Source organism: Lytechinus pictus, chromosome 5, assembly GCF_037042905.1.
Source record: "Lytechinus pictus isolate F3 Inbred chromosome 5, Lp3.0, whole genome shotgun sequence".
Taxonomy (NCBI): domain Eukaryota; kingdom Metazoa; phylum Echinodermata; class Echinoidea; order Temnopleuroida; family Toxopneustidae; genus Lytechinus; species Lytechinus pictus.
The window spans coordinates 30,307,656-30,330,815 of NC_087249.1; the positions used below are offsets into that span (position 1 = coordinate 30,307,656).

The 23,160-nt window shown below is 35.4% G+C and overlaps 2 protein-coding genes across 3 annotated transcripts; both read right to left on the minus strand.

Moving 5' to 3' along the window:
* Positions 1–515: 515 nt before the first annotated feature.
* LOC129260310 (synaptotagmin-like protein 3) lies at positions 516–5,817 on the minus strand. Its single transcript, XM_054898313.2, has 3 exons — positions 4,391–5,817; positions 3,625–3,745; positions 516–2,051 (listed from the first exon to the last, which is right to left on the minus strand). The coding sequence occupies exons 1-3, from the start codon at positions 5,771–5,773 to the stop codon at positions 1,729–1,731; spliced, it is 1,827 nt and encodes a 608-aa protein (XP_054754288.2). The 5' UTR covers positions 5,774–5,817; the 3' UTR covers positions 516–1,728.
* Positions 5,818–6,685: 868 nt separating this feature from the next.
* LOC129262132 (keratinocyte-associated protein 2-like) lies at positions 6,686–19,551 on the minus strand. 2 transcript variants are annotated; one of them, XM_064100220.1, is made up of 6 exons: positions 19,325–19,403; positions 17,762–17,916; positions 16,567–16,630; positions 14,352–14,418; positions 9,966–10,092; positions 6,686–9,377 (listed from the first exon to the last, which is right to left on the minus strand). In XM_064100220.1, exons 1-5 carry the CDS (start codon positions 19,326–19,328, stop codon positions 9,990–9,992), a joined length of 393 nt encoding a protein of 130 aa, XP_063956290.1. In that variant the 5' UTR covers positions 19,329–19,403; the 3' UTR covers positions 6,686–9,377; positions 9,966–9,989. The 2 variants fall into 2 exon arrangements, with proteins under 2 accessions (XP_063956290.1, XP_054756155.2); XM_054900180.2 differs by having other exon boundaries at positions 6,686–10,092; positions 19,325–19,551.
* Between the last annotated feature and the right edge of the window lie 3,609 nt (positions 19,552–23,160).

Consider the following 23,160-nt stretch of genomic DNA (forward strand, 5'->3'; position numbering starts at 1 on the left):
GTAACTTGGACATAAGTAATCAATAATCACTGAACATCCTGTGCGAGTCAAGTTCAGGTCACATGACCAAGGTCAAAGGTCATTTAGGGTCAATGAACTTTGGTCATGTTGGCGGGTATTAATTGTTGAATTGGCATCATAACTTAGAAAGTTTATGGCCCTTTTATGTATCTAGTTCAAGAAACATATACATAAGGGTAATCAAGTATAGATTATTATTGTTTTGCACACATCTTAGATCACATGATCATGGTCAAAGGTCATTTTGGGTCAATGGACATAGCATTTTATTATCATATGAATGTTTTCTTTTGTGAATAATTATTCAATAGCTGTTTTCACTGCTGATATATCGAATCGCGTAATACAGGCGAGACTGCCAGAGGCGTTCCACTTGTCACTTATTATATGGTAATAATGATAAAAGTACTGCTAGTAATAACAAACTCGTAAATCACTTTTTGGGAGAAGACATATAGCATAATCACTGAAAAAACATCAAGCATCGACCAGGATAAAGTTGTTGATATTTTATTGATATTTTAAACAAAAGACAAACAAGGACATAATACAGAAGTCTCTGCTCATATACAAAATCTCTTTCACAAAAACAGGGCCCTGGGAACGATTTTTTAGCTGAGGGTGCTGAAGTAAATTTGACAAGGAAAAAAAAAGGGGGGTTTTCACTACAGAATGAAGGTTGTTTTGGTCCAAAGAAATTTGACAAGCAAAAAAAAAGGGAAAAAATCGGTTTAAACACAAAATGTTGGTCATTTTCCATACATTTCTCCAATTTGACACACCTACCAGAATTCCAGGGGGTGCTGCCTATGGAAAATAATACACGCAGCACCCCCTGGTAAAATATTGGGGTGCTTCAGCATGCACCCCCCCCCCCCAGCACCCACGCTTCCCAGACCCATGCACAGAAAGGATATTCATTGAAAACCTAATGTCGTCTTTATATTTAATCAAATAAAAAAAATAACCCTGAAAATTTCAGCAAAGTCGGATGTTTAACAAGTAGGCCTTAATAACAAGTACAATTTACAAGGTTTCACTTATTTCGGATATTTTTGAAGGCTCAAAACGGTGATATGCAAATGAGAGAATCGATGATATCGCACACTTGCTATTTCTTTTATATTATAAAATATTTCGATTTTTGCAGATTAGACACAATTATCTTATCATCAACATGATCATTTTTTTAATCATTATAATGGTAATAATGAGAAAAGTATTACTACTACTAATAATATTATGAATCGCGATTTGGGAGATGACCTTAGCATAATCAATCAGTGAAAACAACATCTAGCATCGGCATTAAATTTTATTAATATTTTTATACATTCTACGTACGGTTAAAATAGACAAAAAATGTATCTTCAGAAGTCTCTGCTCATATACAAATTATCCCTTTCACAGAAAGGATATTCATTGAAAACATAATGCTGCCTTTAAAGCTTACTCCATTATGCCTACAAGCTTACCCTACTATCTTATTTAGACCTATTGAAAAAAAAATGCAGCACAGCCGGCCTTGCACGGGAGCTGTATGCCCGGGCTGCATGTTGTGATGATACCAAAGCATACTATAGTGTTTATTGAAGCCTTCTGATGTATGAGCGAGTCAAATCTGGAAAGATGTATCGTAATATCAGGGAGTTGAGGGGTTGAGACTCCCTGATAATATAATATATCTGTAGTTTATATTGTAAGCCACTAACTCAAAAGAGTGTGCCATCTTGTGACGGACAGTCCTGGATGTTGGAGAACGTTTGCCCATTGCTGTTTTTCCGATTCTTTAGAGGCGCCCACTCCAAACCGGACTTGACCGATTATCCTCGGTTTACCGGTAAAGCTCTTGCTTGAGAGAGTACACAACACCGTCATTCCGTCACGAAGGTTGTTGAGGTCGTTGATTTCGAACGACATCAGTTCCTTGAAGACGGGGTTCCGAGAATGGCGTCGAAAACCCGTTTGCTTGACGACGGTACTGAGGGCGTTGTTCTTGATTTGAGTAACTTCGACTTTGACTTGACAGTCTGCATGAGCGTGAGAGAAAGGGCGAGAAGGGGTTAATGTACTATTAACTTTATTACATACTGCAGGTATAATATTCACGAACGGATCCCATTAAACACCTGTTACAGAACTCCGCGAATACAGGCCATACCACCTAAATGAACACTAAAACTATTCCGAATACCCCCTGAAAATTGATAAAAGGTGGGGGGAAGGAAAAAGCGAAAGGATATCGAGAAAAATGGAAAGGAAGGGGAACCCTATATTTAGTGACTAGAATATATCCTTTTGCACGTTGGTCTATAGGGAAAGAAAAAAATGGCCGTTTAGGTGGTGATAACCCTATTTTGGCAAAGAACTTTTATCATCTTTTTCCTCTTCCAAATCACACAATCTTACCTATGTGTAGACACATAATATGACACAATTTTTGTTGAAGTATAACTCCTATCGGTAAAGCAACTTTCCGCCGCACTTAATTATTACAACATGAAAATATTACGTCCGATTAGTCATCGTGGGTATCCTTAATTACAAACGACAGAACTTACTTTCATGCCTTTGGGGGGGGGGGGGGGGGTTAAAGCAGAGATAATGGCCGAGTGGGGATTTGAACTCATAACCTCACAATCATGGGACCAATGCTCTAACCAAGAGACCACACTACTCTTGGTTTATATAGGATTTCTCTAGCGCCATTTTCTATTATGAAGAAATGTTCAGGGAATTTTCAATAACAAAGCCATCCTACCAAAAAAGGATAAAAGAAAAATATAGAACAATGAAATAATGATAATAAAAAATAGTAGCAACAAAAGATATATAAACCCCTCAAAAACAGTTTGGAAATCTGAGTTTGGCCATTAATTTTTCCTAACTCCCAATTTTACACAATGCATATTTGATATCATTCAAAAGACCATTTAATTCTCTTTAAAATGATACCATGCTTGTTATTATGATCATGCCATCGCGAAAAGAGCAGGATTCAAAAGTGTTGGATGAGGTCTAAATTGAAAAGCTGCAAAACGAGCAGAAATAGTCATGAAGGGTCAATAAAGATCATGATTCTTTTGTCTGTGTCAATAGAGATGAAAATCCATTCAAATCAAGCCCCTGCTTCTTCATTTTTGATGTTTTGTTTTTGTTGTGGTTTATGTAGTACGATGGTAACATATGGTTTGAGTCGTGGTTTGAAATCCCATGCATGTTTGTTTGTTATGTGTTTGCTTGTGCAGAGGTGTGTTTGATTCCATGTTAAAAGAAACCGCTGAGAAACTCACTCATCACCACGGAAAAAAAACAGTGACTTTCAATATTGTGTCATTTTGCAACTTTTGAATTTTGACATTGCCCCACATTTCAGGGCACTGCACCTCCATGTGCAGAGCAATGTTTTATACATAGCAATGTTTTCCCGGCTTTCAGCCATAATCATGTCATGTAGGGTATCACTTTAAAGAGAATAAAATGATCTATTCACAATAATATCAATTACACATTAATATTCACTAAACCGAGGAGGGATTATCGATCAAAATCAGATTTCCAAACTTTTTTAATGGACTTTATATATTATAAACATATGTTTACCTGGTTTTGTTTTACAGAAACCCAATCTAGGAAGACCCTGTGCTCGGATCACAGTGATGCACAGTTTCCGAGACTTTGATCGATAGCAAATAGAAATGTTCAATGTCGATGTCCGCGTATCCTGAAAAAAGAAGACAAAATAATAGAATGCACATTTTTTAACATTGAATTATTTTACCCGATGATAGATTAATAAGCACAATGGCGCACTGTTGAGCCCATTTTCAGCACTTTCACCTGAATTGTTCAATTTTAACGATCGCATCTTAAATGTGAATGTTTCTCAACATTTTTATTTTGATTGATTTTGAAGAGTATCCAGTATAGCTGATCGAACACCTTTGTTATGCTGTGTCTTCTGATGGACGCACGATGGCATCATAGATGATGTAAAAAAAAGTATTCTCGTCTGGCCTGCGCGGTCCCCAGCTCCCTCCCCGATAAATAATTATACTCCAATATACACAGGTCTTTACAAAATCTTATTAAGCCCACTATCCCCCAACAACCACCAACCCCGGGTACCCCCCCCCCCCACCCAATAATGAATAAATGAAATAAAAAAATAAAGGTAGGATGAGGAAGAAAAAAAAAACTACTTTATCTTTTTTATGAACAATAGGCTTCGAGTTAAACATTCATTTTGTGATCCAATAACAACCGTTACACCGAAGAGGTAAATATATGTAGCCATACATTAATGTTACTGGAAGATATAGCTTAATGCGACTTGAAAACTAATGCTAAAGTGCTCTATTTTACTAACCTTAATCATTCCTTTGGGCTTCAGATCCTTTTGAAGGAATATCTCTTGTAACGAGGTCTTCAGATCTGCCAGAGTTAACACAACTTCCCCGAGACAAGAGGAAGGCCACTTATCTAACAGAAACCGGGCGCCCTTGAATATTCGAACCTCTAACCTTCTTGAGATGAGTTCATATGGAGACAAGTTGAAAGAAAATTCTTCATCGTACGTTGGGTCACAGGTTCCTTCGACGAGCCTTGTGTGTTTAGTTGTTTCTTTGTCAGCATGTTCAGACAAGAGGCGGAGTCGAACGTAGATGCTGATCTTGCGCGAAGCGCTCCCTGAAGTCAGCCCGACACCATTTAGTTGGATAACACGAACTCCTAATCGTCGGCGTCGTCGATCGTATTTAAGAGAGAGTTCGATTTCCCCTAGGTTTGGTGATCTAGTCTCAAAATGCTGTCTTACACACAACATTTGCAGCTTATCAATCATCTCCGATCTGTCCACATAAGCTCCATGAGCTACAGACAGGTTAACCTTTCGTACCATTCTCACCCTGGTATTCGGTGTGGATGACGCGGCCAGAGGGTGAAGATTTGCGTTAGAACTTGTTTGTGAAGATCTTCTTGGAAGCGGCTGACAGGTGAAAGAAGCAGACATTTTAGAATTCAAACGTTTCATGTCAAGTGATTCGGAAACGTGGACTTCGGTTTGGCATTGCTCATTGGGTACAAACACGCTTCTGCGAACCGGTGTTTTACTCGTTACCTCAACAACCGATAAATCGATGACAGCTTTTTGTGAATATTCTCCTCTCTCATCATCTTGACATGGGAGATCGTGACTGCATACTGACGAGGACAACGGCATCATGCGATTCCGAAAGTTTTGGCTGAGAAGAAGCGTTTCTCTTTTGACATTGTCCGATGGACTGCACTTTAGGAAACTAAAACCATAGGGTGTCTTCATTTTTGGTATATGATCATACGTCATAGAGAGCTTCATTCCTGGATCACTATCGCTCCATATATCATGCTTCACCTGATAAATTGAATCAGCATTCATGTCAAATTCAAAGTGGGAATCGATGTGGACACTGCTCCGACGATCTTGAGAACATGGCAATTGTTCGTCATTCGTCGACTGCAAATCCTGAGGTTTAGTGACGTCTGATGAGCTCGATTCCTGATTAGGAGATCTCCCCATCCCAATAGACCATCTATGGAATGGATGCATCTTTTTCATGTTCTTGGATAAAATGGGCAACTCTTCAATCTTTCTATTGGATGAAATGTCGTTGCATTTTGGCGGGATATAAAACTTCGGAACGAGGGACGGAGTTAAGGCTGGACACGTTGTACGACGAGCAGAAGGCCCGTTTACAATTCCACGGAGATCCATTCTTCTAATTCTAAGCTCATCCACCAGGTCAAGTTGATGTTGAAATAACTGGAGATCTCCGAGGGAGATGCGCTTTTATACAAGTCTTGGAACGTCTTATGACTATAAGAAATTAAGTATTATGGCTTCATTTTTTTCTCTCTTCTGCGTGCGGAGAGCAACATCACTCGCATGCACGTCATGTTAATGATGTTGGTTTTATACTGAGATTACTGGCTGGAAGAAACCACACCCCTTTTTAAAAAAGCCGGATAGTTTTCCTGTGTCAGTTATGTATTCACATCACTACAGAGGTGGATCCTGGGGGCCGAAGCAACCGAGTCCCCCCCCCCCCCCCCCTTGGTGGCGAAAAAAAGGGGGAGAAAGAAAAAGAAAAGGGTGAAAGGAGAGGAGAAAAAATAAAAGAGGAAAAGGAGGAAGACAAGTAAAATAAAATAAGGTGAGGGAGACTTGGAGAATGCAGGGATGCCTAGAAAATGTGAAATCCTTTTTTTTTTAATGTGACTTTAGGAAATTTTCGCTTATGCTTCGCACTCGCACGTGTTCATTATAAGGAAATTGAAGTTTCCTCCTGATTACTCTTCGAATTCTGACTTTTATTAAAATTCTAACATACAATTCTGAGCAAAACTATGGATAAATTTATGTGACGTTTTAGCTCTTTTGTGAAGGAGAACATGGTGATTGTGCTCATCCTATACATCACGATGACAACAAAATTTGGCCAATTTCAGATATCCATTTTATATTGATTACAATTTTTACAACTAAAAAAAAAATAGAAAAAATGATTACACTTTTATTTATCCGTCTTTCACATTTATTCTCCTTTTGTATTTAAAACAAGTTTTCATTTGGGTTGATAATTGTGACAAGATGAAATACTCAACATGGGATTGTGCACAAAACGGGTTACTTCAAATTGCAAATGTTTTTATTGACTATTCACGATCATCATGCTTTCATTAGGCACTTTACGAGTTAAAGGAGCACTTTAGACTGAAAATAATATGATTTGAACAGATAAAGAAAAATCGTACAACCAAAACACTGAAAATTTTATCAAAATTGGACAAGAAATAACAAAGTGAAACAGTTCCGTGCATGTCTTCATGAATATTCAATGAGCAAACTGATGTCATATCCCACTTTTTCTTGTGTATTTTATTGGATGAAATTAAGTTTAGTAATTTTTTTCCTCCATGAAAAAAAAAATGGAATGACAACTGATTTAATGCATTATATAATCACTGCTGCAACTTATTTTATCATATAAGGGAGACATATTATTCACACTTGTATGAAAAATATATTTATGATTTCATGTAATACCATAAGAAAATTAAAGTGTAGATGTGACATCATCAGCCCACCTAATGATTATTCATGACGACGTGCATATAACTGTTTCACAAAATATTGCTGAACTTTAAATTCAATAACTTCTTTGTTTTCAGATTTCGATGAAATTTTCAGCATTTTGCTCAGTGAATAGTTTCAGCCCGAAGTACCCCTCCAAATGTCCTTGAGATACAATTTCTCTTTACAGATAATTGTGACATTTGTCTTTATCATCCAACAATTGAAGATTTTATATGACAAACATACACCGAGCTACAATCAATGACTGTATTTCAAGTTGTATAAATGTACATTTTATTCAATCCAGAATAAATCATGGCGTAATGATGATGTCATAAAAAGGAAATCCATGTTACATTATTCCAACTTAAAGGACAAGTCCACCCCAACAAAAGTTGATTTGAACAAGGAGAGAAAAAACAAATTAGCAAACTTCATCAAAGTCAGATGTAAAATAAGAAAGATATGACATTTCACAATATCGCTTATTTTCACAAAACAGTTATATTCACATCCTGGTCGGTAAACAATGACACCACCCACTATTTCTTTTGTATTTTATTATATCAAACATGTAATATTTCAATTTTCTCCTCATTGCATTGTGAAACAAAGTTTTATTTCTCCCTGAACATATGGAATTCCCGTTGACAATGGTCCATTGTGTTAACATATTTGTGGTACAGACAAGCTGGTCCTTATTGTCAAATCTGTATGAATATTGTAAAATTCAAACGATACAAAAGAATAGTGAGTGAGGGACATTATCGCCTCTCACTTGAATATCACTGAGTTGTGCAAATAAATGTTTTGAAAAGCTTAAAATGTCATAACTTTCTTATTTTACATCTGACTTTGATGAAATTTTCAGCATTATGCTTGTTTGATTTTTCTCTATTGATTAAAATCAACACAGGCTGAAAATTGAGAATCATTTGGAACTGATGATAGCAATAAACCTTTGCTGGACAAAGTGATTTGGTAATTTGTCCCATCATTTTCTTGTGTCAAGTCCATTACAACCATACAAACTACACAGAAAAATAGCGAGAAAAAAAAGCGAAATCTGCAGTGTACTGAATCTGTTTCATTGCATTGAGGAGCACTTGAAACTTCCGAGCAGTTTTGAGGTGTTAATGCACAATAACTCGCCTCCCAAAGCATTGTTTGACCAGTACATTCTGGCACCACTGATTGCATCAGTGTCTTTCATTCAAAGCTGAATAGGGAATAAACTAACTGAAATCTCTAAATTGGGAACTAAATGAAAATTTCGGCATTGCTGTTTTTCCACACAAGTTGGCAAATTCCTCACTTTCAAAGACCTTCTACATGTATGTATATCAATCTCCATTCATTCCTGATGATACATCAACTTCAGAAGGAAAGATACAGCAGTAAATTAAAAATACTTACTGTATGTTGCCAATTTAAAGAATAAAAGATGATCAAACATGGCTTCATAGTTTGAAATGTTCATGAGAAAAATACAAATGTGCAAGATTATAGGGGTACTCCGGGCTGAAAAATAATGATATGAACATATAAAGTCACCTCCCCCCCCCCGAAAAAATTGAAAATTTAATAATTGGACAAGGAACACCAAAATAATGACATTTCAAACTTTTATATTGTTGAAACAGTTCTAAGCACATCTTTTAGAATAGGCAATAAGCAAGCTCAGGATGTCATATCCACATATTCTTTTTTATTTATTATATAAAGACAGATCCATCCTCAAAGATTTAAAAAAAATACAGATTAAATGTGCAATATAATCATTTCTGGAACTTACATGTATTTGTTAAAATGGACAAAAATCATACACACTTGTATGAAAATTTATGATTTCATGTAAGAAAAAGGAAAGTGGGGACATGACACCATCAGCCCACTTTATAAATATTCATGACAACATGCATATAAATGTTTACACAAAACATTGCTGAACTTTAAGAATGAAATAACTTTATTTCTTATCAGATTTTCATCAATTTTTTTAGCATTTTGCTCGGTTAATTTTACTCTTTTCATCAAAGACTAATTATTTTCAGCCCACAGTACCCCTTTAACCTTCACATTATATACGTCATGATAAATCTGCTCAATGACTAAACCGTGTCCTTTCATTCATTTCGCAAAAATTGCATTAAACTATGTTAACTTTTATGGTTTCTACACGATTCTCATTACCTATACAACTTTTAATATACTAACTAGCACTGAAGCCTTTAAAGGACAAGTCCACCCCAACAAAGATTTGACTTGAATGAAAAGAGAAAAATCCAACGAGTATAACACTGAAATTTCATCAAAATCGGTTGTAAAATAAGAGTTATGACATTTTGAAGTTTCACTTAATTTCACAAAAAAGTTATATGCACATCCTGTTCGGTATGCAAATGAGGGGACTGATGACATCACTCACTCACTATTTCTTTTGTATTTCATTATATGAAATATGATTTATTCCCATTTTCCCCTCATTGTCATTGTCTGAATACGTGGAATTACCATTGCCCTAACATTTTATGGTTCAGTCAAATTGGTCCTTATTGTCAAATCTGTAAAAATCGAAATATTCTATATTTCAAACAATAAATAACAAAAGAAATAGTGAGTGAGGGACGTCATCAACTCTCTCATTTGCATGTCAGTGAGTTGTGCATATAATTGTTTTGTGTAAAATAGCGAAACTTTAAAATGTCATAACTTTTTTACATCCGATTTTGATGAAAATTTTCAGTGTTATGCTTGTTTGATTTTTCTCTATTGATTCAAATCAACATTTTTATAGGGTGGACTTGACCTTTAAAGGAAATAACTACATGTAAGAGGATAAACATGTCTTTGTTTATTTCTTTTTCTTGATTGATGCAGCAACAGAAGGAGGTGGAGCATATGTTGCCTGGGAGATTTTGTTGACGTAGTACAAACCCACCATAGAAAAGAGGACACTGAAATGAACCAAATAAAAGAAAAAGTTCATGAACAAAAGAAATCCAAATAAAGTCCAGGATAGAAGAGGCATAACATTGTTTTTTTCATATATACAATAATTTTTTTTGTGGTTTCTTGTCAATTAGAGGTTGCTGATTATGAATCTGAATGATGCCACTCGTGTAACCTTAAGCATTTTCCGCAAATTGGCAAAATCCAATATGGCCGCCAAAATATGCATATTACTTATGAAAATCATAAAATTGCCAGCAAATTGGTTATAAAATGTATGTAATTTTTTTGCAGGATTGAAATACTCTCTGAAAAAAAAACATTTTTGACAAAATATTTATTATTTGATATTCAAAATGGCCACCACAGACCTCTGTATACTCTATTATGTACAATATGAGTAGGGAAAATTAATTTTTCACAAAAAATGATCATTAAACTGCAAGTAATTGTGATCTATGGACGAAGTAATATATAAAAATCATCAATGCTAACATGATATATAATTTACTGTGTCATGTATGGGAAAATTGTATTTAATATAAAAAATAGCTGCCACAGGCCCAAATAGTATTATTTTCTATGGCAAAAGGGCCAACAAAAATCGCAAGAGTGAGCACTAAAATGCATATTATTAAGAGAAACGAGTGGAATACTGACTAAAAACACAATTGCTATTAAACAAAATATATTATTTAATATGCCATGTATGTGATAAATAGTGAATCAGACTTGGACTAATAAAAAGAACTTTTACTGTCATCTCAAGTACAACATTGCCAACCTTGTTCAAGACATTACTAAGTCCTATTTTGGAATATGGAAATGTAGTGTGGCATCCAAGGTTCAAGGAGGATGCTGTTAAAATCGAAAAGGTACAGAGAAGAGCTAAAAGCTAATCTCAGAATTGCGACATTTGCCATACCAGGATAGACTTGTAAGCCTTGGAATGTACTCACTACACTACAGAAGACAAAGAGGAGACACGATCGAGGTATTTAAGATTTTGAATGGACTTGTTAATCTTCTGTATATATTTCATCCCTGCCATTCAAGACACAACAAGAGGACATCATCTAAAACTTTAAACAGAGGTCTTATACCACTTTAAGGAGGAACAGTTTTAGTCAGAGGGTTGTAGACCTATGGAATAATCTTCCTCCATCTGTTGTGTCGGCACTCTCTATTGACTCTTTCAAACATAGGCTGGACAAACATTGGTCTTGCCATCATCAAATTCTCCCCTAAAAAAAAAAAATATCCGTCCACCCTCCACGTAACATGCATGCATGTAATTTACAAGACATTTAAAATAGTCAAGTTGGAACAAGTACTATCAGAAGGAACGACCAGAAGTCTCGACAGGCTTGCCTTCTTCTTCCGTACACTGATGATGATGATGATGAATACTATTAGGGCCTATAGGGGCCATTTTAAATTTCACAATACAGCATTTATCTGATGTATGACAAAAGAAATATGTTTTGCTAGAAAAGATGTTTTCAGACATTATTTTACTCTGTGATCACAGTTACATGCATTTGTTAGTTCTTACTCTTGTGAAAATTAACTTCTCCAATCGCGTAGTTCATAATTTATAATGGGCCTATGGCAGCCATTTTGGATGTCAAAATACGGCATTTATCACATAAATTGCATTTATATTTCGTTAAAAATTATGTTTTTAGACAGTATTCCACTCGCTTATTCACTAGTAAAATGCATTTTAGTACTCACTCTTGTGATTTTCTTTTGTCCCAATTTTTACATAATTCTGTAAGGGAATTTGGTGGCTTTTTGAATATCAAAATGCTTCAATTATTACATACATGACATAACAAATGATACATTTCGTTAGCAATCATGTTTTCATCCATTATTTCACTAAAAATCACAATTACGTGCATTTAGTGCTCACTTTTATGAAATTCAGTTTTCCCCATTCATATTGTACATAATATAGAATACATGGGTCTATGGCGGCCATTTTGAATATCTAGAAACTATATTTTTTTTGTCAAAAATCGTTTTTTCAGAGTGTTTCACTCATGCAACGCAAATACATACATTTTATAACCAATGTGCGGGCAATTTTATGATTTTCATGGGTAATTTGCATGTTTTGGCGGCCATATTGGATTTTGCCAATTTGTGGAAAATGCTCAAGGTTACACAAGTGGCATCATTAAGATTCGTAATCAGCACCCTCAAATGGACAAGAAACCATAAAAAAATATTATATATATATGACAAAACAAGGTTTGGTCAATATTCTAAAGGGGCCTATCCTGGACTATTACATTAAAGCAACATGAAAGCATTGACTTCTTTTATAAGAAATCCTCAATGTCAAAAGACAATCTTTGAACTGGTGTATTTTAATCAACAGATATAATTATGTAGTGTCAGAAGTTTTCCATAAAGCGAAGCTTCCACGGAAATCATGGAAATGAGGGGAAAAGCGGAAAACATTATTATAATGTCTCCAAAGAAAGGCTTACTTCAAAGACTAAAGATCAAGACCTTTCTTTCCCTAGATCTCTGTTCATATTAAAAAACAAAACTTTTGCAAGACACTTTATTTCAAACCTTTAAAGTAGAGGTATGGAAATAAAGAGTACAGAGCGGCAGGAATTCTACATTTTCTTGCTTGAATTTATCGGTTTGTAACGTTATAATCCAATTTCATGGGCCAAGCCATTTGGTTCTGTCTGTTAACTACACAGAGTAACTAAGAGTCTCAAACAGAACAAAATGGCAACGGATATTAACATTACCGCCCAATAAATTCAAGCAAGAAAATAGAGAAATCCTGCTTGGTAATCTATTTTCATAGTCCTACTTGAAATATGATAAATGTATAATCCAATAATATTGTATGAAAGTTTAAAGTATTGTCCTTGTTCAACTGGCCTGCCACCAGTAGACTCGTCAGTTGCTAAAACATTAGGCTGCACAGCTAAGTAATCATTTTTTCTTACTACATGTATTTCCATAACTCAAAATTATAAGTTTTCTCTTAGCTTTCAATAATTTTCCAAATTTAGAAATCAGAATTTGGAGTTTGTGAAGCAGAAGAAAGCATATTTAATATTGAGAAAGCAGAAATCTTTGGGCACTGTATATATATATATATATATGATATATACAGTGCATCCAAGGAAAAGCAAAAATTATATTTCTGATTATACAGTAATCACAGATCTGTGATAGACAAAAGATGTATCAATTTGAAGCTTTGAGTGTCTCTTTCATCTGAAATAACTTACATCTCGATGATTCTTCATTCAAGCATGAGCGAGTACAAATAATATTAAGAAAGTATACCAGATAATCATTTGGCAGACAGTGGCCCATATTCTGAAGTCGGGTTTAACTTAGACCATGGTCTAACTCTGTGCTAAAATTATGGGAAGCCAAAAGTGTCAAATTTTTTATTAAGTTGTATGTTTTTTTTAATGTTTACTGTGCTTTTTCCAGATTCATCGATAGTGAAGACAATCATCTATTTATACTTCCTAGACAATTATGAGTGATTTGAGAGCCAAATGAGCTGAAGTATGATATCTCTACCATTAGTGATTTATACTTAAACCACAACTTTAAACCTGAGTTTAAGTTAAACCCGACTTCAAAAAACGGGCCAGTATCTTAACATACACTGTCTGTTTCACTTGCTCAAAGCTCTGATTTACTAATGATCAGCCACACATTATGTCTTCTGTAAACTACGGTAAGGCAATTTGTTTAATGAAATTATGGAATTGCAATTAAACTAATTAAAAAAAAACAAAATTTCATTATAACTCGGCCTTTTTCTTTGATTGAGGTATTAAATTAAAGATAACTAAACTAAAATGTTTTTTTTACAATTAGGCATGTGACAGTCTTTCAAAATTCAGATACTGTCTGCCAAGTGACTGTTTGGCATCCTTTCCTCAATTTGTTTTTACTCATTGATTTGTGGAGGAATGTCGAATCATCTACGTTAAACCAGATGAAAGAGGAGACTTTAAGCTTTTCAATGATGGGTCATTTGTCTAAAATATTTGTGATTAAATATTATAAATCCCTGATAGTTCTTGGGTTCCTTTTTTTTTCTTGCATGCATTGTTATATATATGAAAAATTTATTTACTAAAAGCATTTTTTATCATTTTTAAAAATAAAGTTGAAGAATCAGAGATAGGACTGGATAAATTGTAAATACATAATAAATAAGAAAACAATGTTGATTCTATATATATGATTTTCATTGACTCACCAAGTTGTGACACACACTCTATGAACTAAACCTGAAGCAAACATAGCAGCGACCAAAGCTACAGCAACTGTAAAGCAACCAAAAGATGAGAGAAAACATTAGTTTAAAGCGAAATGCCAGTTGTTGGAATGATTCTAAAATGAGTTCGTGTAGCATACAATAAAAAAAACATCCACGTGTCTGTATGTATAAAATAATACCCGGTATGTGCCAAAGGATTCTGGAAGAAATTGAGAAATTTTTGAGAAATTTGCAGAACAAGCATGATGTCTGTTGGGTGTTTCATAAAGCTGTTCGTAAGTTAAGAGCGACTTTACGAACAACTGGTAATCCTTTCTTGTGGTAAGTGATACACATCAAATTTCCATTGGCGTCGATTTAGTTCCCAAGAAAGGATCGCCAGTCATTCTTAAAGTCACTCTTAACTTACGAACAGCTTTATGAGACGGCCCCCTGGACTTTTTCAAAGCAATAATAATACACGGTCACACATGTGCTTATATATGTGTTGGTGATCTTTGGTGTGACTGTTTTTCTGCAAAAAGTTCAGTTTATGCCTGTACCTGGGGGGTGTTTCACAAAGATTTAGGTATGGCTTAGAGTCACACTTAAATGCCTAGTTGCGTGCATTATAAAAGGCATGACTGCATTGGTCAGATCCTGCCAAGAGGACGCGCACTACTGCATATTGATCAATAAGGTTGCGCGTTGCATATCATGTACGCGTCGGGATTTAAGTGCGATTTAAGTCATACTTATATCTTTGTGAAACACCCCCAAGATCTAAATCTACGATGATAATTTTGATATTGTAACAAACAACCTTGGTTTTACAGACTTGAAATCAGTTGATAATGCAAATTTTACTTTTATATATCTCTATTTATATTCTCTTGCTCGATATTCTGCATAACATGGTCTCTTGGTACTGGGTTGAATGTCAATGCACAAACCACATTCTATGGGTACAATTGCCTCTGTTTAGTGTAATCTTTGTACCAGTTTCATTCTCAAGTAGTTTTTGCTGTTTCGTTCTCAAGTAGTTTTTTTGATAATTTGGAAAAATATTCTCTGAACACTTTTGTGCCAGTCAAATATGTGTCATCTACTGATTCATAGACGCAGTGTGATGTAACATTAAGAAAAAAAGTAAATAGCATCAGATGAGGGCTTTATTGCTACAAACAAGTTTTCAGCAATTAAAATTGCATAAAAGGTATACTGGCTATCTGTTATGTTACCAGAATAATCTGAAGATTCTGACACATCAAAGTCATCACTGTCAGTCTACACTGTCAAAATTGAAACCATGAGGTCATAATTAACATAAGATTGATTAATCTCTGAAGTCTTTAATTAGTTTGTGCTTTTCCTTTTGAAATTTTTGCAGCTTCTAAATTTTATTGAAGGTGTAACCCACAACTATATTTCATCTCTCCTCATTTTCTATACATCAGACAGCCACGATTTCAATCGTGTTAATTTATGATTTACATCAATTATTATACTAATTAGCTTAATTAGGTATCCTTTAAACTTAAAAGTAACTTAAAAGTTAAAATGTGACCCACTTATGATTGAAGAATAAGCCAGTGATCCCCAAAACTATTACATATTTAGGTACTGTGATGTTACACATTTAATTTCTGAATGAAATAAAAATTTATGCTCCCCTCGTCATGCTCCCCTCGTCTACCACCATGCAAAAATGGCCAATTGATGTTACATAATTGCTAATTACTGGTAAATGAAGTAATCTCAAGTATTTCTTTTTCTTTCAAGTAATTGGTATAAAGATTCCCTTTGATGTGATACCAAATATACCCATGTAGCACATGTATTTCAAGTTTTATACCATTAATCATTTCTGTGCTTGTCGTGCAAATGTAACGATACCACCTATTTGCGGGCCCAACATAAAACGCATGGCCATAAGCAATAAATCATGTTTTAATTTATGAATGAATGTCTATTTTGCAGAACTTTCTTGAGGAATGCATATTCTAATGTTGAGCTGAAACTACATATACTTCTGGCAATTCCCCTCAACATGGTTGGTTCCACCTAACCACCATCAAAAAAAAAAAAAGTTGTAATAAAAGTAATAAGTGTAAATTCATCCTTGCATATCCAAAGAACACAGAAAAGAACCAATGCTTTACATGTATTGCAAATTAACAAAAGCAGATGAAGATTGACTTTCAGTGATACATACCTTCTGGAATGAGTTTCGCCTGAAATCCTTTACCAAAGAGCATAGTTTCAATGTTACTAATGCACTGCAGATTTTAGCAGTTAAAGATAAATTCCAGTTTTGGTAACGATCTCAAAATGACTTTTTACAGAATCTAATATAATGACCACCCAAGTGTCTGTTTGGATGAATAAAAAATATGTGCCAAAGGATTCTGGTCGAAATTGTGTAATTGCTGAGAAATAAGCAAAATAAGCGCGGATTCGGTCACTTCCGTCGGGTCTTTATTCCAGCAATAATAATACACTGTCCCACGTGTGCCTATCTGTGTTGGGGATCTTCAGTGTGAATATTTTCAGCGTAGATTTCAAGATTTCACAAAGTTCAGTTTATGTAACTGTACCAGATCTAGATCCTCGATGGTATACTGACAATTAAGCCTGGTTTTACAGACTTTCTCATGAAATCAATGTTTACTGCAACTACTGGCATTTCTCTTTAAGGATAACACCATAGTAATAGTATACATTACATGGCTAACAAATCTATGCAATTTTGTTTAAATGAAGTAGAGTTGACATGGCATGGCTCATAGCTTAATATGAAGGGGGCTACATGTATTAACGTGAGGGTGCCTGTGATATCAATTGTTCTATCTTGCCTCCTACTTCCCATTCATTGACCAATGATAAAAAAAAATTATGAAAGCAGCAAAAATTGCTGGCCTAGAAGACTTTGAGGAACCCAAGAACTATCAGGGATTTATAATATTTAATCACAAATATTTTAGACAAATGACCCATCATTGAAACATCTAGTTTCGAAATGATGTAAACATGGTTTCTCCCCTGCTTTGCTTGTTGCAGTTGATGTGCATGATGCACTGTGCAAAATTAACTACACTCAGCACACATGATGCTAAAAATTGCATGAAATGATGAAAACACAATCACATCAAGTGACCAATTCTTGTTCAAACTGGAACACTGCAGAGATACTAAATTAGGCTGAAATTATACAATATTTTTAGGTTATTGCTTGGCAATGCAACTATTTTGCAACATTTTGGTAGATGGTTTTAAACTAAATTAAAGAAAAAGAAATAAAATATGCTCCTTTCAATTAAGAAAATTCCTTTCAGCATAGAGAAGCACCCTTTAGGATTCCCGTAAGATCAGCACAACATTGAACACAATTGAAAGTTTGCAAAGGATACAGTGAGGATCAAGATGAATAGGTCAGCTCCAAGGAATCCACCAAATATTGTCAGCCATTCTGAATCTGCGAGTTGGGTGCGGTATGTCTGCATACCAGCAAACAGGGCTACTGCTAGGATAGCAGACAAAAGAGCCGATACTCCACTACTGACAGCTGAAAGGAACAAGTCACAAATTGATGTTTGAACAATCTATAATGTCAGATAAAAAATAATGAAGGGGGTAGCAATCAGCACTTTTTAAAATTTACAATAATCAGGGCCATAAAATTGGTCATACATGTATGCCATGGTGAAAGGCTTCCTGATCCTATTTCTTGCAAAAATAATTTAAAAACCAGGATGTTATAAAAATCTATATTTCAAGTAATTTCCAAACAAATTCTAAACAAGAACATATTTTCTACAATTTACATGACAGATTTTATATCAGAGTGCACTGGTTGATTTATCTTTTTCTTAATATTCTCTAAACCGAATCAAGTTTCTATTTAAAAACGAAATCTTCAATCCTCTTCAAAAATTACCCTACTCAATACCCACGATCCCTTTGAATTGCCTTGCGCAATTCCCTTCCTCATACTGTTAATGATTCCATCCTGAAAATGACACTTCACTATATATATAAAATTCATGCCCATCACCTGTACTCTTCAAGTGGGCTAGATTTAATCCTGGCAGTAAATGCTCAAGACATCAATGCTCTTGACCGCGATTTGTCACTAATCTCCGAAGAGCGGAGGATCAAAACAGGGAGAGTAGGCCGTAGAGGCGCAGAAGCCCATTTATTTTGTGTGTGGATGACAACAAAAATACTTAAATGAGGAAAAGTTCTGTCTCGTTTGTTCTCCTTCTCTCAAAATTGAAAACAAAATGGCCGATCGATACCGAGAATGAACGCGACATGGAGGTCTAACTTTTCCATTTTTGAGGATCCGGTTTGTGTCTCGATGTCAGGATTCTGTGTGACGATAGACCTTCATGTCATCCATATAATCCAGGTAAGTGCATAATTTATTTTTTCCCCTTTTATTTGGAGGGCTATTGCGACCCCATTCTACCCCATTTTGGAGAGTACCCATGTCTGCCTAGTATTAGTTTACACGGACGAGTCGAGTCCTGGGGCTGGGCTCCGGCCCGCGAAGGCGAAGCGGGCCAGAGCTCCCGACCCTGGCCTGGGTTAGTGAGTTACAAAAAAATACAAAGGAAAGCACATCCACATGATAATGTTTACAATTATTTGGCTATTTGTTGCCAAAAAGTTCTGGAGCAAAAGATGATTGATTTAAAAAATCTAAGTGTCCGGACTCCAGACACGCCGGCATCGAGACCCCCCCGCCTCAATGCATTGACATTGTTTTACCCCAATATAACACACACGGAAACCAGGGCGCGGGACCACTACAAAAAAAGTTGAGATTATATACAACAACTCTAATTACTTCAAAACGCATTTTTCCCACTCTCATGCCTCACAAACGCTTCAATATCAAAATATATTGCAATACTGACGGATTTTCTCCATTTAAGTGACGATTAACGTTAAGATAATATAAGAATTACCCATATTTGAAGTCGCAGTTCTTCCACGTCGGCACTACTGGTCAGAAATATTTCAGACAAATTAGATATTTTCTTTTAAATCTTATTATTGAAAAGGTTAATAATAATGACGATTATCGTGATTAATAAGACATCATGATTCGGTAATGAAGTTTTTTATTGATTATGTTATGAAATCATTGCCTATAATGGATTACTTTGTTAATGTAATTGATAGTAATAAAATCATTTATCAGGACTTAAGACTACGTGTAGATTTCCACCCCCCCCCCTTATGCTCGGATACCATAGAGATACAGTGCGTCCCAAAAAAGAAGCTATTTATTTATTTATTCAAACAACTTTCAACATGATAAAACATTACTCAGCTCGCAGGCTGTTTCACATAATGGTCCTGCATAAGGAGAGAAATACACATATTAAGAAAGTGAAACATCAGAATGAAAAATGAACAAATAGCAAAATTTATCTCATAATAAGATTGTAGTGACAATTTCTGAGTTTATTTTAGGATATCAAAGAAGCCTGAAATACTTTTATGTGATACTGCGTAAAACAAGAATCAAAAGCACTTTTATGTGATACTGTGTAAAACAAGAATCAAAAGCACTTTTATGTGATACGTGTAAAAAAAAAAGAATCAAATGCAATTTGGATTTTTTTAGTTGGACGCAAAGAAATTTCCACCTGTCATTATTAAAGACAGTATTTCCGGAACAGCAGGTGAATTTCAAAAGAAAGCATTCCCAATACGTGTTGAACCCTAAGAGACACGGACTTAGTAATAATATGTAAATAATGTTTTTCCTGGTTACGAAAAATGACCAATTAGATCTCGCCCTGTAAGGGCGGTTTCGTGCGTTCTTAATTAAACGGGGACTCTCACAAAAAACCCGGTTGCTGATACTTCAGCAGAGCCGTCGGTGTTTAATTTTGGTTACATCTTTTTCTATGGGGATTTGAACCAATATCTCCCCGAGATCGTCGGCTTAGCTTCCCAACAGCGTATACCACACTGATGCTGTATGGGCTCTTCATTTTGTAAAGGAGAAATGGACTCCTGTTTTAGCTGACTTTTTACTTCTTTTTCCTGATATTTATCGGGTTCCACTGAGACCCTCACCATAGACGAGTTTTTGTCCTGCATGACATCGATCGATGATTCATCAAGACCGGTTTTCCACTCTCCGTTGTATACGGCAGGCCTAGCTACGTATTTCACCATTCCAAGTTCAGGTCGAACAACTCAATTCGCAAAGTAGATCGAACTGTCAACTTCTCAACGCTTTGGCCTATTTTGGAGTTTATATCCTATTTTATTACATAATCAATTGCTCTGTTATAATTCCTTTGAATATTCGACATTACTTTATTTACTGTCTTCATTATTGGATATATCATACAGGCATTTCTTTGAGTTGTAAACACTTTGTAAATTTGTCAAAGAAAACATTCGAATCATTTTCATTATAAATCGAAGTCATCGAACTGTAATTATTTTGTCAAGTGCTTATTTTTCTTGAATGATCACGTTTAGCTAAAAAGTTGGGGTGTTTGAGTCGCCGTGCTTGTTGTTGCTTGTTTAGTTTTTTCCCCTATTTTTTTCCTAGTCTGATTGATTGGTGTGTTTGATTTATCTTTGTTTTTAAAGAGAAACATAACATTTTCTCCACCAAATTCATAAATACTCAGATCCGTCCCAACAAGATAAAGAAGTGATGAAGGGAAAAGATAGAGGTTTTATACACCGATATGAAATCACGTTAAAAAGGGAATAGGCCTCAATTTAATGAATTGTATCAATATTAATACTTATAGGAAATCATAATAATCGATAATTAACGTTAGATGTGTATTCTTGGGTAATCATGCTAATAATAACAATACTATAAGTATATATGAACCAAAATAAAACAGTTTAAAAATTCTTATTGATCTAAGCGAAATTTCTTATAATGATATTCATGCAACAGAAATGGCATTATGGACTCTTCCGGGAGTTTATTCCAAGTTACATGACTGTTCCGGCATATCATAAATATGTTAGGTTTTGGTAATACTGCATTTAGTAAGTTTGCATTACTAGTGTTCATGCCATGGTGATCGAAATACATTTCAATTTCATTTGATAAGCAGGGAGGGGCGACGCCCCCTATACACTTGTAGGCCTGCATATGAGAATATCCAGAAAATAATCCCGACGTTGGTCAATATAGTTTGCCAGGAGAGTTCATTTATGAATGTATTCCCGCTCGCAATTTGATAGTCAGAAATTCCAGATACATATCTAGCAGCTTTTTTTTGCAATCTATTTAGGGGCAATTTGTAGGCCGCTGCATGGACATGCAGTTGCCCCAAACAGAGCTATAGGAAATCAGTGTAATTTTTTGCCACTGAATCAGTTTGCTTCATGAGATGTAAATCAATGAAAAGATATGCTGGCCATCTCAACGTGCATGCTGTGGAAAATAGGAAAAAAAGAACACTTTTCGGTCTCAGTTTCGGTCAGAGATTAACAGTTAGACCGATATTTAATAGGCAGGGGCGTCGATTCATTTTTCAGATTGGGGGGGCAAAATCATTAACGTTCCAAAGGCGCTCGATCGTATAAGACACCCATCCACCCCCCCCCCCCACACACACACACACACCCACACACACACACACATATATATATATGACTCATGAGACACAGACACGTATCTCACCATCAACAAATTAATGCGAGCGCGAAGCGCGAGCTGATTTTTTTTTAGCATACTGACAGGAAAAGCGTGCCTGTTTAGGGCTGTTTGTAACTCATGAGGATACATATCTCACTACACAGATATAATTTTGATATTTCGATCTGAAAAAAATGACAGTTTAATGTAAGTTTTTGATAAAGAACAAGATATATATCCAAGAAAAGATGATTGCAAATCGAAGCAGGAGTTCTTTTGAAGCTTAAAACTGAAAATGGGACATTTACATTCACCTATTCAATCATGAAAAGTATGGGTTTTTACTACAGAAATGATGCGAGCGCGAAGCGCGAGCTAAAAAATTTTATATTCCAATCTGAAAAGCAGACATTTTGAGCACGATTTTAAATAAAGAACGAATTGTGTATCTCAATCTCGCTTGCTGAACATTACAATCTTTTTTTTTTTTTTTGTATATCCGGAATTATTGGGGGGGGGGGGGCAAAATGATATGTTTGCCCCCCCCCCAATATTTTCATTGGTGGGGCGATCGCCCCCCTGCCCCCCCAGGATCGACGCCTCTGTTAATAGGTTTATTTCTGTCCCAGGGATATGCTCCGCTGAGATTTCGGCATGGCTCCGCGGCATCCCCTCCGTCAATATGTAAATTCACGGTGGAGCCACTGAAAATTTCCATTTGCACGAGTAAAAAAATTAATTTTCTGGGTTTTACTGCTATCGGAAAACAAAGTTCAGAAGACCTTGTGTGTTAAAGGACAAGTCCTATACCAACAAAAGGTTGATTGGAATAAAAGGAGAAAAATAAAAAAATAACACAGAAAATCTCATCAAAATCGGATAAAAGTTATATATTTCAAAGTTTAGCTTAGTACAAAAGTTATATGCACACCCTGGTAGGTATGCTTGGCCGACCGATGACGTAGGCTACTATTTTTTTGGTATTTTGTTATACGTAATATGGAATATTTCAATTTTCTCCTCAGTTGCATGAGAAACAAAGTTTTATTCCTTCCTGAACCATTGTTTTAACATTGTGGCTCAACAAAGACCCGGGGTCCGTATTGTAAATCCTGTGAAAATTGAAAATAAAGGACTATTGTATAATTCAAGCAATAAAAAAATAAATAAATA